The sequence below is a fragment of the Lupinus angustifolius genome, chromosome LG08 (assembly GCF_001865875.1).
Source record: "Lupinus angustifolius cultivar Tanjil chromosome LG08, LupAngTanjil_v1.0, whole genome shotgun sequence".
Classification (NCBI taxonomy): domain Eukaryota; kingdom Viridiplantae; phylum Streptophyta; class Magnoliopsida; order Fabales; family Fabaceae; genus Lupinus; species Lupinus angustifolius.
This window is the reverse complement of record NC_032016.1, coordinates 4,246,073-4,263,912: the sequence shown is the minus strand read 5'-3', so window position 1 is coordinate 4,263,912 and position 17,840 is coordinate 4,246,073. Positions and strand designations below refer to the sequence as shown.

General features: G+C 33.6%; 1 protein-coding gene across 2 annotated transcripts; it reads left to right on the top strand.

Moving 5' to 3' along the window:
* LOC109354271 (MATH domain-containing protein At5g43560-like) lies at nt 2,645-16,972 on the top strand. Of its 2 annotated transcripts, none has more exons than XM_019596646.1 (13): nt 2,645-2,756; nt 3,411-3,615; nt 3,697-3,808; nt 6,338-6,426; nt 6,539-6,607; nt 6,692-6,824; nt 8,178-8,336; nt 8,830-9,178; nt 9,679-9,791; nt 11,676-11,826; nt 13,610-14,082; nt 14,175-14,367; nt 15,331-16,972. In XM_019596646.1, the coding sequence occupies exons 2-13, from the start codon at nt 3,441-3,443 to the stop codon at nt 16,720-16,722; spliced, it is 3,408 nt and encodes a 1,135-aa protein (XP_019452191.1). In that variant the 5' UTR covers nt 2,645-2,756; nt 3,411-3,440; the 3' UTR covers nt 16,723-16,972. The 2 variants fall into 2 exon arrangements, with proteins under 2 accessions (XP_019452191.1, XP_019452190.1); XM_019596645.1 differs by having other exon boundaries at nt 3,411-3,618.

Sequence of the window (17,840 nt, the reverse complement as noted above, 5' to 3'; positions counted from 1 at the left end):
CGTGTTCCAGTAGCAACCACTTTTCAAAGTAGTTGGGTTAATCGATTAAAGGATTGGTTAATCGATTAACAGCAATTTAAATGTGTATTTTTAAATACAAAACATCAAATACGTTATGCACTTAGTTAATACATGTTTAACACTTAGTTTATGCCTAGAATGCACATATACATGTATTTATGTAATGCATGAACATATTATGAATGACATATCTCAAGGATAAAAGGATTTAAAAGATATATGCATGTGAGATATGTATTAGGTGCCATAATCCTTGACTCAACTTAAACTAGATTCTAGTCTAAGCCTAGTACCAATTAAAGACTGAAGCACGTTAATTTGTTGATGACCTTCAAGCTCTTATAAGCACAAGTTGTCCTCATCAAAACCATGACATATGAAGAGAGTTTTCCAAAGTGTTCCTCTTGACATGCACACTTTCAAAACACTTCAGAGGTTATGCCAATGATTTGAGAGATGTAGCATTTGAACTAGATTTCTTTTCTGAAAACTGAACTTGATGAATTATGAGTAATGTTCATGACTTATTGAATCTTGAGAAATCACATAAGGCTTTTAGAATATTATTTTTTCTACATCATTTAATCGATCAAGGATCAGAATTTTGTTCAATCATAATCTATCTTCATATGTAATAATCCATCATTACATCTTAGATCTAAAAGATATCGAAATAAAATGTAAATTAAAATATAAATAAGAGTAGTCTTAAATTTCATATTGTTTTATATATGTCACACTATATCATCTTATAAGTTGTTCACTTTATGAAAACCTTATTATATATAGTCTTCAAACTCATGTATTTTTTATGCTGTCAATTCCTTACACTACGACTAACCTCTCCATAAATTTGTCTTAGTGAAACTTGCTAGTAATCATCATGAGCAATTTCACCTAATAATTGATATCCATTCCCATAAGCAAACAATGGAATAGAATTGGAATGACGTTTGAAAACTAATTTATTTAATACTAATTTGTAGATCACATATTTATAGAGAAATATTAAGAAAAAAAAAATACTATAAATACATCTTATTACTTATTTATTCTTAAAAATAATTAAAAATGTAAATAAAATCCTTGTCACTTTTTTATGATTCCCTGTCTTTATTTAATATTTAGAGTAAATTACACTAACACCCCTTAAATTTTAGTGAAATTACATAAACCACTCCTCACTTTTTTTACATCTACACAAATCCCTAATTTGTATACTTTTATTACATTAACTACTCCTGCACGAAAAATAAGTCAAATCTTTTAAACAAAAAATGTGATAAATGCAATTTAGTTAAACAAAATATGGTATATTGTGGAGGCTAGTCCAAATAATATATGAGTCAATATCTTTTTATTATTTTTTGTTCACTACGATATAGTATAAGAGCGATTTAAACAATATCTCTTTAGAATTGTTGATATATTTTGTAACCAAAAATAATAAATGTACATTGATTTGTATATTATTTGGACCTGTCTCTACAATATACCATGTTTTGTTTAACTTAATTGCATTTGTCACATTTTTTGTTTAAACGATTATACTTATTTCTCATATAGGAGTGATAAATGTAATTAAAGTGTAAAAATTAGGGGGTATATGTATGTATAGAAAAATGATGGGTGATTTGTATAATTTCACTAAAATTCATGAGGTATTAATGTAATTTACTCTAATATTTATTCGATGAAACCAAAAAAATTAACAGGCATGTACTGTTACTTTTATACGATTTTATATTTTAATTATAAAATAATTTTGTAAAGTAATCATTTAATTAAATTCTTTTGAATTTTATCTTTTAACATCTAAGGCTTGATACATTCAATTAAGAGTTAATTAGTGGTATACCTATAAAATATGTCAATCATTCATATGTTAAGGAGTTGTACCTAGAAGAACATGATAAACAGAATACTAGGGTTTGACTCCATTAAACAAAACATTAAGAGAATACTAGTGTTTGACTCTATTAAACAAAACATTAAGAGAATACTAGGGTTTGATTCCATGAAACAAAACATTAAATTTTTCCATTCAACAGTTCATCTTTTTTTAGATGGTATTTTCAACGGTTCATCTAGTATCTAAAGATATCAGATTTATACATTTTTACAAAAGTAATTATTACTTTTATTTCATTTTTATATATACTTCTATACTATATAAAAAAACAAAATATGATATAACTTTTATCATAGTGTAATTTTCACTTCTTATTTTGCCCTTCACATTATTTAATTTTTATAAAAACCATATAATCCTAATTGACCATCACCAACACATTAATTAACTACACCTCTCTCCTTAAACTAAATATTATATTATCATATACACACAAATTATGATATAAAGTATACCAAATACAACAAATATATTATAATTATAAAAAATGAAATATATAAAAATTAAATACACATCCTATAATATTGACATACTAGTATTAATAAGTAGAATTACATATAATATTATTTAACAAAAGTACAGAATTTGTTTTTATAATCTCCAATAATAAACTTTTATTACACACAATTATGATAAATTGCTCCTTAAAAACAATATTACAGATAATCCTTAAAAACATCATTATTACAAACCAAAAACGAAGAAAATAAATAGTATTTCGGTTTTTGGGTTTTCGCTTTGCACTCCGTTGTTCTTCACCTCTGTCTCTTTTCTCTCTCTCAAATCTCAGAGCTCTGAATTGCGCCTTACTCTTCGATTCCAGGTTCGTTTGCCCTAATTTGGATCCGTCCAATACGTCGCCGTTTTCTATTCCCCTTACTCGGTTTTCGTATTTGTTTCGTTTTTAAGGTGTTCCTCTACGTCATTTCTTTGATTCGATCAATTTTTTCGCACGATTGTTGCCCCAACATTTGTTTTCTCAAATTCTCGGTTCTGGATTTTATGCTATTTGCTTCCCGAAGCTGTTTTTTTGCAATCTTTAATTTATGGACAATCTGTGTTTGTTTCTATTTGTTTTTTGGTTGGTTTTGTGTTCAATTTTTTTTCTGGCCCTCTATTTTAGGGTTTTGTTCAAAAAAAATCAGAGGTTGTTGGGGTTTGTGTTTTGTTCAGTGAGGTTCTTAATATTCTTTCATTTTCTTTTAGTTTTAGATTTGCTCCTATCCTTATGTGTTGTATTTCAATATATGGGTAAGGTACTATCACCGTGTTATGTGTTGTTTTCTAAGGTTTCAATTGGTTAATTGTGGATATTTGAATTTGTAAGTGACATGAGTTGACCTTTTTTCCTGCTTCAAAATTCCTATGGGATTTTTGTGATGCAGTTGAAAGAGGATTAACGTGAATGTTTGAATGATTTAATTTAATCTGGGGTTTAAGGGTCTTATACTAGTTCTGTGCGTGCTTTCTTATCCAGGAGTGTTAGTAAGATTGTGCTTGATCAGGGATGGCTGGGATTGCGAGTGAGGAGTTGGGAGTCGGAAAGTCTGTAGAGGGAATTTCAAGTGTGCAGCGTTGTCAATCTGTGGAAGCGTTGGCGGAATGGCGGTCTTCTGAGCAGGTGGAGAATGGAATTACATCGACTTCACCCCCTTATTGGGACACTGATGATGATGATGATGATGGTAGTGAATTTCTAATTGTGAAAAATCTCTTTTTCCCATGAACGGTTTTTCAAAGTCTGATATGCCCCCCATTTACAGGACCAAAACCTGCTGAGTTATATGGAAAAAATACATGGAAGATAGAAAATTTTTCTCAGATTACCAAAAGGGAACTGCGCAGTAATGCTTTTGAGGTTGGCGGCTACAAGTGGTATGCACCTTTGGGTTTATGTAACCTATTGTCCATATATGGGTTTTGGTTGGCTTTAGAGAGTAACCTTCCAATCTTATCTGCACCGTCTTCAAACTGTGCTCAGTGACAATGCATTTACAGAAAATGCAGCCACAATATGTTTGAGGGAGAGTGGGAGACCTCCAAAACCTGCAATGTTGCAGTTGCAGACCAAATTTTAAAACCATGTCCTATATGTATAAAGGGTTTTGAAATATGCATTTTTATTAGGGTGCTGCATTAGTTGCAGTTTGGTTATGGTTATTTTATACATAGGCTTTTGCTACAATTTATCTATGCAAGCATAACAGTACTCTTGAAGGATTTTAGTTTTGGTCCAACAATACAAAGAAGGGTCGTTTCAAAAAAAGAAAACAAACGGTTTAAATTCAAGGATATTAGTTTTCACTCTTTTTTATCCTTCATTTACCTCCTTTCCTTTTTTCGAGTAAACAACATATACATATATGCCTACAAAAATATATTGCACCCAAATACACCATATATGGATTTGTTAATCATTTCCACTGCAATTACGATATGATGTTGTTGCAGCCACATCATGTAATGTGGACTGCAATTTAATACTTTGGTTAGAGGGTTACATGTCTTGCATAAAGGATTTCATACAATTTAATATAGGATACGAAGCAAAACATAGAACTTAGACACTCTTACATGCAAATTAATAGAAATGGTTGACACAATGGTTAGGGGGAGGATTAACTTTATGTGCCTACAAGAAACTAAGTGGGTTAGACATGTCAGGTTTCAAGTTGTGATTTACCAGTAAGACAAGATCAATAATTTGGATGGGTATAATTGTAGATAAGGAATGGAAGAAGGATGTGGTGGATGTCAAGAGAATAGGAGATAGGACGATATCCGTAAAATGTGTAACAAAGGAAGACACCTTTAATGTGATAAGTGTTTATGTACTCCAGGTAGGGCTAGAGAATATTAGAAGTTAAAATTTTGGGATGATTTGGAAGGAGTAGTCCAAACAATACCTTTAGGATAAATTTTTTCCTTGGAGGCAATCTTAATGGGCATGTATGGAGTGACACTAGAGGATTTGAAGATGTTCATGGTGGATGTGGCATAGGAGAATCAAATATGAAAGATAGGACTATTCTAGACTTCTTATCAACTTTTGATTTTATGACAGCCAATATGTATTTTAAGAAGTGAGAGGAGCATCTTATCACTTATAATAGTGGGATTGCATATTCTCAAATCAATTTCATTCTTATCAGGAAATCAGAAGAAAGTTTTGCTTGGACTACAAAGTCATACCTGAAGAGAGCTTGACGAACCAACATATTTTTGGTTATGGATGTAAGGGTTAAGAGTAGAGTAGAGAGAAAATAACAATATAGTGTCTCAAGGATTAAACGATGGATATTGAAGGGAGAGAAACGTAGAAGCTTGAATCAAAGAGTTTTGGGAGGTATAAGGAAGTGCTAATGATATGTGGGAGAAAATTACCAAAATAATTAGGAATAACATTGAGCCTTACTTGTTTACATTGATTTTGGATGTGCTCACTAAGCAATGAACAGATCCAAGAATCAGTCTCGCAATGTATTTTTTGTAGATGATATTGTCTTAGTGAGAGACTCGAGAGCGGAATTAAATGAGAAGTTAGAATTGTAGATATACGCTTTAGAAGCACATGGATTTCATATAAGTCAAAGTAAGACGAAGTATATGGTGTGTAAGTCGATGGAAAATTGAGGAAGATGTGAACCATAGGATTCAAGCGGGTTATATGAAATGGTGGAGTGCTTCAGGTGTCATATGTGACAAAAAGGTACCATTCAAGCTTAAGGGGAAGTTTTATCGTATGACTGGAAGACTTGCAATGTTATATGAGACTGAATATTGGTGATAAAATGTCAACAAGAGAATAGACTATATTTAGCAGAGATGAGAATATTGTGTTGGATACGTGAACATACTAGACAAGATAGGATTAGAAATGAATACATTAGGGAGAAAGTTGGGGTATCAACTATTGTAGAAAAGATGGTAGAATGACATCTTAGATGATTTGGACAAGTGTGTTAGCGAACGGTAGAAGCCCCTGTAACGAGAGTAGATCAAATGGAGGCTAGTCCTTTTTCTAGAGGAAGAGGGAGACCTAGAAAAACCATATGCGAAATGATTAAAAAAGACTTAGAAAATTAATGTTTTGTCAATGAACATGATTTATAATAAAGTATTATGACGTTGTTCGATCCATATAATCGACCTCACCTAGTAGTATGAAAGGCTTGGTTGTTGTTATAATATAGTAAAACTAATTGGTCAATCAAGAAAAAGAGACCTTATTTGACGCGGGAAAGGTGTGTTATATATCAAAAGTAGTAAAATGTGATAATAAATTCACATGCTCATTGAAGAGTTGGTACATGCAACCTAACAGATGAATATGGTTTACTGATACAATCCTTATTTCATGAAACATTGAGTTTTGTTACCTTCTCATGCTTTGGTGTGTGGCAGGTATATTTTAATTTATCCACAAGGATGTGATGTTTGCAATCATCTCTCTCTGTTTCTTTGTGTAGCTAATCATGACAAACTTCTTCCAGGTTTGATTCTTTGATTTTTCAGATTGCATTAGTGATCATTAGCTATACTAGCTACACTTGACCCCATAGAACTTGACTCTTCCTTTTCCTCTCATTTTTTGAGTTGATACAGGATGGAGTCATTTTGCACAATTTACAATAGCTGTAGTCAATAAAGATCCGAAGAAATCAAAATATTCTGGTCTGCTGATAAATAATTGGCTATTATTTGATTTCACATTTTTTGGAACAGCAATATTAAGTTATTTTTACTTGATTTTTCTAGATACATTGCATCGATTTTGGAAGAAGGAGCATGATTGGGGATGGAAAAAGTTTATGGAGCTTTCAAAGGTGTATGATGGCTTTGTTGACAATTCTGACAATCTGATAATAAAAGCTCAAGTTCAAGTCATTAGGTGTTCTATGCTTAATTTCTTATTTTCTTTATAATCTTTCAAATATGAACACAATCTTATATATGGTTATTGAGCACATATTTTTTTGTCTCCCGTATGTAATTCTACTACTTTTTCATTTGTTTCCTTGATTGCATACTTACTACTTTTTTTGGTGAAGTTGGTTCTGGACAAGTACATGCTATTCATTTTAGCATTTACCTCTAATCTTATAATCCTTGTATGTGCTATTTAGTAACCCCACAATATCTTCCATGAACCATGATCGTATTCAACTTATGTTTTAAATTCATTATTAATATACATCTACTACTGGGGAGAATATCTACTATACCTAGTTCTGCATATTGTTATTCTTTGGCTTTTTTACCTCTTTTTTATGCTACAAGTCATGGCTGCATATGCCAATATCCTGTACCGAGTACCTTGGATCAGATGTCTCATTATATGTTCACTCTACCTCTATGCTTAGTTCATCATTCTGCTCTCTGATTATATGTTGTGATATTCATGACAACTTTTCTTATTTAGTCCTCAAGATAGAATCATCATGGAATCTAGATATTTTCATCATTTTATTGATTTTATCATTATGTGAACCCCTTTGATGACTCATATTTGGGTAACATTTGAAAATTTCATGAACTATGATTTGTGTTGGTTCTGATCAAATTCATGGATTATCTCAATAATAGACTGTGTTGCCAACTTGATTATTTGCTTCTTACTAACTCTGGAGTTGACTTGTTTAATTGTTATAAACTAATTTAGTTCAAATTTGATTGTCTGCTTAGCATTGAATATGATTATGCGAAGTTTTAAAATGTAAGGCCAAAATTGTAAAGGTCATACAGTAGGATATTTAAATGTTTGTATGTAGATGTTACATAATTTTGCTTTTCAGAAAAATACCTGAAGTTCTTTTGGTAGAAAGAAAATTTTGAAAAGTAAATTATAATTTTCAGAAAAAAAATGTTAACAGATTTTTTTTGGTTCTTTCTTCAGAATTTTCAAATTTTAGGTTCGCCAAAATGAACTTATTCTAGTGTGAAAAACACTATTTTGGTAGGGAAAAAGGTTATCCAAATGGAGATATGTAACAATTTTTCTGTCAGTTTCTCACCACAAACTGTGGTTAAAGCTGCTAACTGTTTGTTGGTTAATTTGGTTGTCTGTTGTGAGGTTGTCTGTTTTCTGGTATTTTCAAAACCATTTTTGTTATTATTCCCCCTTTTGAATCATATGCTACTGTCAGATTGGATCTTCTTCTTATTATTATTATTTGCATTATTGCAATTTGCATTGGGGCTTTTATTCAAATGTTTGACCATATTGTTTGTTTTTTATGCACAGGGAAAAAGCTGACAGGCCTTTTCGTTGCCTTGATTTTCAGTATAGGAGAGAACTTGTTAGGGTATATTTGACAAATGTGGAACAAATTTGTCGGCGTTTTGTGGAAGAGAGAAGAGGAAAGCTTGGAAAGTTGATAGAGGATAAAGCTAGGTGGTTTAGGTAATTCATGCTTTCTTTTAACATGCATGTATGATATAAAAAAGCCAGGAACCATTAAACCATTTCCTTTTTCATGCTCCGTGATAATCAATAATTTAATATCTTCATTGAACTCTCAAATCTTATCTGACTGAACTCAATTTCCCTTAACTAGAGAAGTTAGAATTTTTAGGTATGTCAGGTAGGAAAGAAACGTCTAAAGAGGAGTGATACTGTAGTTAAATCTGCTTAGTTTGAAATTGATTATATGTAGCCATGTAGGCAACTTCATGTAGTCTGCATATTGTAAGTCCTAAGACAAGTTTGATCTGTCTTGATGTTGTTATTTAACAGGGAAATAAACTGACTATTCTTTTTAATATGTTTTCATATTCATTAATCATTACCGCGGTTGTACGGTTGTTATATCTTTGGCTCTGTTATTATATCTTTAGCCCTAGTGTCTGATTTTATTTACTGAAACTAAACAAATTGTACTTCGCAATGTTGTCAGCCTTTGTACTTTCTGGAGGGAAATCGACCAAGCTTCTAGGCACCGCATGTCTAGGGAAAAGACAGATGTAATTTTGAAAGTGGTTGTAAAACACTTCTTTATAGAGAAAGAAGTGACTTCTACTTTGGTAATGGACTCCTTGTATAGTGGATTGAAGGCACTTGAATGCCAGACAAAGAGCAAGAAAGGTAAGACAAAGTTGTTGGATGCTGAAGAAATTGCACCACCAATTGTTCGTGTTGAGAAAGATATGTTTGTGCTGGTGGATGATGTTTTACTTCTACTTGAGAGGGCTGCTATAGAACCTCTACCTCCGAAAGATGAGAAAGGTCCTCAAAATCGGACAAAGGTGAGAAAAAAAAGTTATGTTGGTAAAAAGTAACTGAGGAATTATGTTGCTAGATGACCATATAGGATAATCCGGTTGCCATCTGATGGTAACAGTACAAGACTTTATATAATAAAGGTATAATTATAAGAGATCAGTAAACAGTACATATTCTGGTTAAAACCAGGAAAAGGAGAATGGAATCTCTTCTAGGTAAGTCCATTGGAATCTATCGGTATTATTACAGCATAAAAATTTCGTAGTTTGATAAAACACTTTTTTGATAGAATTATTTCTGGAAGATTGTTTTATGGACGTTATATATAAACTTAATTATGATATATAGTTAACGATTAAACAAGTTTAGCCTAGTTAGAGTTGTGGGCATTTTTACACATGTAGAATGGTATTTTCAGGCACCTCTGAAAACCATAAGTGCAGCACAATGGATGACATATTTTGGCTTTTTTTGTTTTGAAATTCCTTTGGTTGCTAAGGAACATGATTTACTTTTTGGGTAGGATGAAAGCTCTGGGGAGGACTTCAATAAAGATTCTATAGAGCGTGATGAAAGGCGTCTCATGGAATTGGGTCGCAAGACTTTGGAAATATTTGTCCTTGCCCATGTATTCAGGTAGTATATGCTATTAGTGCTGGACTTCTCTAGTTTTCTAGGTTAACCTTTAACTTCTTGTTTATATACTTCTGATGTTTATTTCTTGTTCCCTCCTGTATTAATTTTTGGATATCTCCTGCATGTTTGGAAGTTGTTTGTTAGTAATGATCAGTAGAAAGTAGACTCCTTTAATTCACACCAGTCAGTTTTAATGAAATCCAATTCTTTATATTTTATATTATACTTGCAGGTTTTAATTTCATTTTTTTTCTATTCAATCTGTTCACTTTATGGTAGAATACGAAGTTATCTTTTCCAGGGTTCCTTCTACGAATTAGATAAAATGTTTTGATCTTTTATACTTCCTATTCGATGAAGAATGTAGGATTTTGGGAGTTTTTACACTTCACTGTCAACCTTGTTTTAGCAATTGGCATCAAATTCCAACGGTTAAGTGTGTATTGTGCACTCTGTAATATATAGATGTAAAAGAAAACCATTGGAGATGTGCATCTAATTTGGTAATAATTAGTAGCTAGCTAGACAATAGGATATGATATGTTGCTAGAAGCGTGATTGACAAGCTCGAGATCTTACATAAGACCGGAAGAGGATGGTGAACATGTAAAACATATAATCGTAAGTCATAACACTGATCGTAAGTCCTTACCAAACATATAAAGATAAACATATACATACATAAAAAAACAAAACAAAAATCCATTGAAGAATATATATATATATATATATATATGTGTGTGTGTATGTATATATATAACGGACATATTGGAAAATAGGATATAATGAAATCTTGGGTTTCTAAATATTTTTTTATTTTGCAAAATTGTATTATGAATATTCTAATTATCTAATATATGTATATATAATGGATATATTGGAAAGTAAGATATAATGAAATCTTGGGTTTCTAAATATATTTTTTATTTTGAAAATTTGTATTATTAATATTCCAATTATCTATTTCATATGTGATAGTAACTTATAGAGAAACCTAAAATTCAAGGGAGCTCGGTACAAAGTTGAACATGTGGGTTTCAAAAACAAAAAAATAGAACACAAGGGTGAGATCATAGTAGTTGGGTGAAAGAAAAACAACACAGAAGAGATAATAGAGGTCATGGATATAGAACTTCACTGATTTGGTGGTACAAATTGCACATGCACGACAGAAAACCACCGTGAGATGACGAAGAGTGTGATACAGAGGAGTATCGTGAAAAAGGAAGAAGGCTTAAACCATTAGTCACTGCCACATACCTCACCATCATCTTACCCGACAATCGTCCACTCCGCCACTCTCAAGTAGTTTTCGGAGAGAGGTTTAAGTTTGTGTTTTAAGGTTTAGGGCTAAAAACGTGGTTTTGGCATAATTTGGACCTAGCCCGTTTGCAACGTAACGGTTAAAACCCGTTAAAATCAGAAACATCGAGGAAAATCGCTGGATTCCAGCGATCTTCCCTATCGATCCTACCAAGTCCACATCTCTATGAGTTTGAGGTCTGATATGAATCGTAAAATCGTAAAATCGGCGCTTACGCGACAAATTGCGAATTTGTAGTATGATAGCCAGTAGTTTCAGATGGTTTTGCAATTAAGCTTTGAGAGATCCATGGAAGTTTATCACGAGCATGTAGTGCAATATCATTATCTGCACGACAGTGAAAACAAGCTTGTCAGTATCTACACAAAGTTCTTGCTTTCTTTATTAGGTGTTGACTCTGATAATATAAGGTCTGCTAAACTTGTTTTTGGTAATATATAAGGTGTTTACTATGTCTGTACTGCTCATTCTTTTATTTTGTCTATTTTTACTGTATGTGTTGACTATTTGTAGGTCCTTAATGGATTAGGATATCATTATTATTTATTTAATGTTTGCAGCAATAAAATTGAGGTTTCCTACCAAGAAGCTGTTGCTCTGAAGAGACAAGAAGAGCTCATCCGTGAAGAAGAGGCGGCATGGCTTGCTGAAAGTGAGCAGAAAGCAAAACGTGGAGTTAGTGAGAGGGAAAAGAAGTCAAAGAAGAAACAGGTCTGACACTTATCTAATCTGCTTTAGCAAGGGATCTGCAGATATCCTAAGTTAATGTCATAGATGCTACTGCATTCTCTTGTCTTGATAACAAATTCGATTTTTACTTCATTACCTGTCTTGGATTGAAATGCAATTTGTCTGACATTGTTTAATATTTTAATGTTATGACTGAATAGAGTCAGTATCAAATAGTTCGTATAATCTGCTCTGCAAAACATGATTGAACTACAGAATGGACATCGTAAATGAAAACTGTTCTAAGATAGTGATCAAAATGTGGTTGCTTCACTTGGTTAAATGCTGGCTATGTGTGACTAGTTATGAACAATGTATTGGTTTGCAATGAATTCATTGGCTTACATGATTTTTGCCTTTATTTAAGACGAGAGCACATCTTCTGCCCCACAATTAGTGCCACTACATGTGCTATGAGCTGTGATTGGTTGAAAAAAATGTATGTAAGTTAAATGTTTTTGAAGTAAGGGTTTTGCTAACCTAGGTAAAATGGTTTTTTAGTTGGAGTAGGTTAGTATTAGGCACCAAAACTTTTGGACAAAATTAACCCTTATATTTTAATTATAAAATGTTTACTATCAAGGGTATATATTCATAATTTCCATTTTAGACCACTCATCTCCAAACCTCTTCCACTCCCCATTAACCAATTCTCTCAAACCACTGCCAGCAACCAGCACAGCTGCCATCACCACCCAGAACTGCCTCCCCCTTGCAACCAGACATAGGCGCACTGCCAAACTCACCGGCAGTCGCACCGTCGCACAACCTGCCACACTCGCCCATAACCCTTCTGAGTTCCAACAGCACCGCCGTCACCCCCAAAAGCCCAGAAAAACCCGGCCGCCAACATCCACCTCCTCTGCAACCAGACCATACACTTTTATGTGCAATTATCAGTTGCTTTTGTTTTTTTCTCCAAAAAAAACAGGTAACTGCAGATTATTTGTTTTTTTCTTTTAATTTTTTCTTCATTTATTCAAAACATTGGATTCTTATGTTGAGAATAACTGTATTGGTTTTGTCACAAGAGCTATTAATTGGTTTACTTATTTTTGTTTTAGACCACAAAAATCAATGTGAGAAATACACTGCAGTATTTGGGTTGGCATGGAGGGGTTTCAAGAAGTTGTTTATGGTGAGGGGAAAGAGGATGAGTGGGGTGGATTTTTTTAAAAAAAATGAAAATTATGAAATTATCCTTGTTAGTAACATATTATAACTAAAATAAGAGGGTTAATTTTCTCCAAAAGTCTTGGTGCATAATGCTAACCTATTCCAACTAAAAAACCTCTTTACCTAGGTTAGCAAAACCCTTTAAGTATTTTTTTTGACCAATTGTAGCTCATGGTCCATTCAGTGGCACAAATTGTGGGACAGCAGATGTGTTCCCATTTAAGACCCCCTGTTTCTTTTCCAACCTTCCTTTCCCCATGAAGTACTTTGTATAACAAAGTAACGAACCAATTAACGTTCTATTGGTGAATTATTCCTGTTGAAATTAGAAGGTTTAGGTATAGTAGATTTGTATTGATAATATTGTGAATGATGATGTTATACAAAAGACATAATCTAACCTTATTTGTAATAATACTACACTCCTAATTAAATAAGAAAACAAATCATGAAAAATAAGATAAAATAATTTCAATATCTTCCAAGTTGTCTTCTTCATGTTCCCTTTCCTTTGGCTTGCCTGCTATCCATAGTTCAGAACTTCACATTGCCCTTTTTAACTGATGGCAAATGGTCCTTGTTATTATAGGCCAAACAAAAAAGGAACAATCGGAAAGGAAAGGATAAAGGGAGGGAGGAGAGGCCTATTGTGGCTGTGCATATCAGCCCTGAAGATATTGCTGCTGATGAGAAAAAAGATTCTGACATGGAGAAAGTTCAAACTCCGGATGAAAAGCTTGACGTGGTGGAAGTTGTTTCTGATGTGTCTGAATCTGTGGATGGAGTTGGTGAAGTGCCTCAGCCTGATTCAGAAGACAGAGATGCTAGTCCTGTTAATTGGGATACCGATGCATCAGAAGTTCATCCTCCTTCTGACCTTAGTAACAATGGCATAAGTGGTATTTCATCTCTACAAAATGGAATGGCTGAGAAAAGGAGCAGTTCAGTGATGGATGATAGTTCTTCAACATGTTCTACTGATTCAGTGCCATCAGTGGTGTTGAATGATCCCTACAAGGGCAACTCCTTTTCAAATTACAAGGTCCAAAAGTCATCTAGCAGGTAAGTATATACAGCTTAGTGTTTCTTTCATGTGGATATATGTCAAATGATTTTCATGAAAGTTAGACATACTTGGCACATTTTATCTGCAGACGAAATCGAGGTAAAGCATCACATGGTGGGGGTAGTTGGACAACTGAAATGGGTAATCAGCCATCAGGTTCTGCTGCAGATGCTGGGGATATGAACGAGTCTGGTAGCAGTAAGGTAGTTGAAATTGAGCCTGAGGTTCGTACTATCTGCTTGCAGGATCGGTTGAAGTGGCTTGAGAAGGATGTTAGAAAGGTGGTCTTATTCTCAAAAGAATATCAATGAATTGTTGTGTTGAATTTGTCCCCCTTTTGTCTATGATTCTTCCTTAAATTTTATTTTCTATCCATTTGTCACAATATGATAATAGATTCTCTTTCAATTTTTCCTATTTCTTTTCACCATAAGGAAGAAACAGGAAAAATTGATAAAGAATCTATTGAAGTAGATTCTCTATTGAAAGTTACTTCAAAAGACGAATTAAGTCTCTTAAAAATGAGAGATGACTAAAGACCTGGTTTTGCCCTATTTCTTTTTCATCTGGAAATGAGGTGAAAATGATTTGATTGTTGCAAGGTCAAAAACAAATTGGTGGTATTTTATGGTATATGTGTACAACTATACACACACAAATATATATATATATATAGAGAGAGAAAGAGAGAGAGAGAGATCTTTCGTGGTTAAAGATCAGTCTGCATAGGAATTGAAGTATATGGAAATACGATGATTCTATACTGGCATTTTCTTGCTATACAGGCATTTTCATTTATAAATCTTTCCATTCTACTATGATTCCTATTAGCCACATGGACAAGAAAATTACAATTGCTCTGTAGTCATACTGTTTTTCACACTTTTCATCCATTGAAATAGTAAAGTGTGCTTTAACTATAACTTTAGGAAAGATGTATTCAATCGAATTTATGTAGCAAAGGTGTCTGAACTTTCTTTTATCTTCAAGGGATGGGATTTTGAGGGATTATATTTGCAATGGCAGTTAGATTGATGGTTGCTTTGACGTTTATTTGTTTTTATACATGACCTATTTTTGGTGAATTTTTATACATGGCCGTTGCTTGTTATGTTTTTTAAACTTGCTCCTTTGTTTGAAGATTTTTTTTATAAAAATAATTAAATTCTGTTTATGTGAAAGTCTTAGTACTGCTATAATAATTTGTACTTGTCCTCACAAGCTTCTGCTTTTCTAATTGATAGGAAGAGGAAGTTCTTTCACTACAAAAGAAACAGAGCATAAAAGATCAAGTTGACATCGAAAGACCTGTCAATAACGAGATCAAACAGCAAGAGAAAACATCAGCAGTTCCATCCTCACCTAGAAGTCCTCCAAGAAACTTACCCTCAACTGTTCAAATGAAATTAGTACACAAGACTAGTGCTACTGTAGATCCTGTTCATATTACGAAAACATCTTTAAGTGGCTCACGACAGACTGATAAAGAAGCATTTTCACTTTTCACTTCTGCATCACAAGCAACAGTTGTGCCCAAAACCGAGATCCAGAAGGCTTCAACTCCAAAACAAACTGAAAGATCGATGGCCCAAGTCACTATGTCCAGACCTCCTTCTACTGCTCCCGGCCCCAGGCCAATTGCTCCTGTGGTCTCTATGGTTCAAACAGCGCCAGTACTTGCACGCTCAGTGAGTGCAACTGGTCGGTTGGGTCCTGATCCCTCACCTGCTACTCATAGTTATGGTCCGCCGTCCTACAGAAATGCAATGATGGGGTATCCTGCGGCCTCTACTAGTGCCAGTCTCTCTCATTCCAACTCTAGTTCAGGAGTAAACTCATATCCACAATCGCCTTCCTTGGTATCATCACCGATGTTTTTATCCCAGAGCTCCAGCAAAATGGATTCTAATGCTGGTCAGTATGATTCTCCCTTTGGCACGTTTTCACGGGAAATTTTACAGAATGGGCCCCAGTGGATTGAGAGTTCACAAAGGGATTCCAACAGAAGCCTGCATTTTGAATCACCTTCCCAACTTAATGATCTCCCGAATCTTAACTTTTACAAGCCAGTACAAAGCAGATCTTTGGGCAACATACCGAGTGAGTTCCCTGCTTGCACATCCGGGCGTCAAAACCAAGGGTTGTTGGTGGATGAATTCCCTCACCTTGATATAATAAATGACCTGCTTGATGATGAGCATAGTATAGGGAAGACAACCAAAGCAAGTACAGTCTTCCACTCCCTCGATGATGAACTGCATTCGCTAAATCGACAGTTCACGTTTCCTGGAGACTTGAATACAGATAATGAATTGGGATCCTCATCCAATTCTTGTAGGTTTGAGAGGTCACATAGTTATCATGATCCTGGGTTTCAACAAGGGTATAGCTCATCTGGTGGGCATTTTGACTCACTGAGGGATTATCATCCACAGGCACCCAGCATGCTACAACCTTATGGAAATCGAAAATTGGACGGGTTGATGCCAAACCAATGGCAGGTGGCTGGATCTGACCTATCTTATCTAGGCATGAGAAACATAGAGAATGATGGTTATTCTTACTATCAAGATTACTCAAATATGGCAAATGGTGTCAATGGTTACACTGTATTCAGGCCTTCAAATTTTCCATAGAGGGAAAGGAAGACAAAGATTGCCCACAAATTAGTAGTCATCAACAAATGTAATAATGTATTTGAGGTAATCTTGTAAACTCTTGATAAGAAAACATTTTGTAAAAAGTGTTTCTGAGTTATTTGTTTCAGCTTTTCATGAAATTATACTCATCCTAGCCTTCTGTTATTATGATTATGTCGTTATGAACTTTCAACAGGTCTTGGGTTTTGGCCTTATTGGATTATATTTATAGGTACTATTTCATTCATATCCATGTAGTCCCCAAAATTAACTTTTTGATCGTATTATTACAATTAATGGGTTATATTTTATAGGGGAAAACTGTGATATAGCACAACTTTGATAAAGGGTTTAAAATTGACAGTGGAATTGTAGACAACTGTAACTGTATCTAATTAAAGCAAGAGTACAATGATCTTTATAATATTCCATGACGTTAATACAATATATTTTTTCCTTTTCTAAAAAGTGGGATAATGACTTCCTTGTTATTATTACTTAAAAGTGTTTGCCCCAGTTCGTCATCTTGGTTATACATTCCTTAAGACATTTGGGGAATACTGTATAAAACTTTTTTAAAATTTTTATGTCTTTTATTCATTGTTATTAATACCAGTCATCAAATTGGTTAGGATATTAGTTTAATGGTATAATGGTTCAATTGGTGATTTTAAATCACATATTGGTAAAGTTAGAAATATATATATATATATATATATATAATATTAACATTTAGGTTGAGAAATTAATAAGAGAAACTAATATTTTTTATTTAAATTAAAAAACTAATCTTAAATAAAAATCGGCTGGTATGACCGCTATGATCGGTACAGCTCAACTGAAAATCAGTTGTTATGACTGGTTTCGATTGATTTTGGCTGGTTTTAACTGATATAAATACATGACCGATATAACTATTGTACCATATCGGTATTGGGATTAGTTTACTGATTTACTGGTTGAATCGACCGACATGAACCGGCTTTTACAACACTGCTTTTATTAGTAGTTAGTTCCCATGAGTTGGTGTGGTCTAAGAATGGGGTTGACAACATTATATTACCAACAAAAAAGGCAAATCTGTAACGAATTGAAAAAAAGAGGAGTTATTATTA

What these genes read in the sequence shown, in the direction of transcription:
- LOC109354271 (XM_019596645.1), top strand. Translation starts at nt 3,441, where the DNA reads ATGGCTGGGATTGCGAGTGAGGAGTTGGGAGTCGGAAAGTCTGTAGAG. An exon ending in GTCCTTGCCCATGTATTCAG is followed by an intron (nt 9,792 to 11,675) that starts GTAGTATATGCT and finishes TAATGTTTGCAG; the next exon opens with CAATAAAATTGAGGTTTCCT. An exon ending in AGAAGTCAAAGAAGAAACAG is followed by an intron (nt 11,827 to 13,609) that starts GTCTGACACTTA and finishes TTGTTATTATAG; the next exon opens with GCCAAACAAAAAAGGAACAA.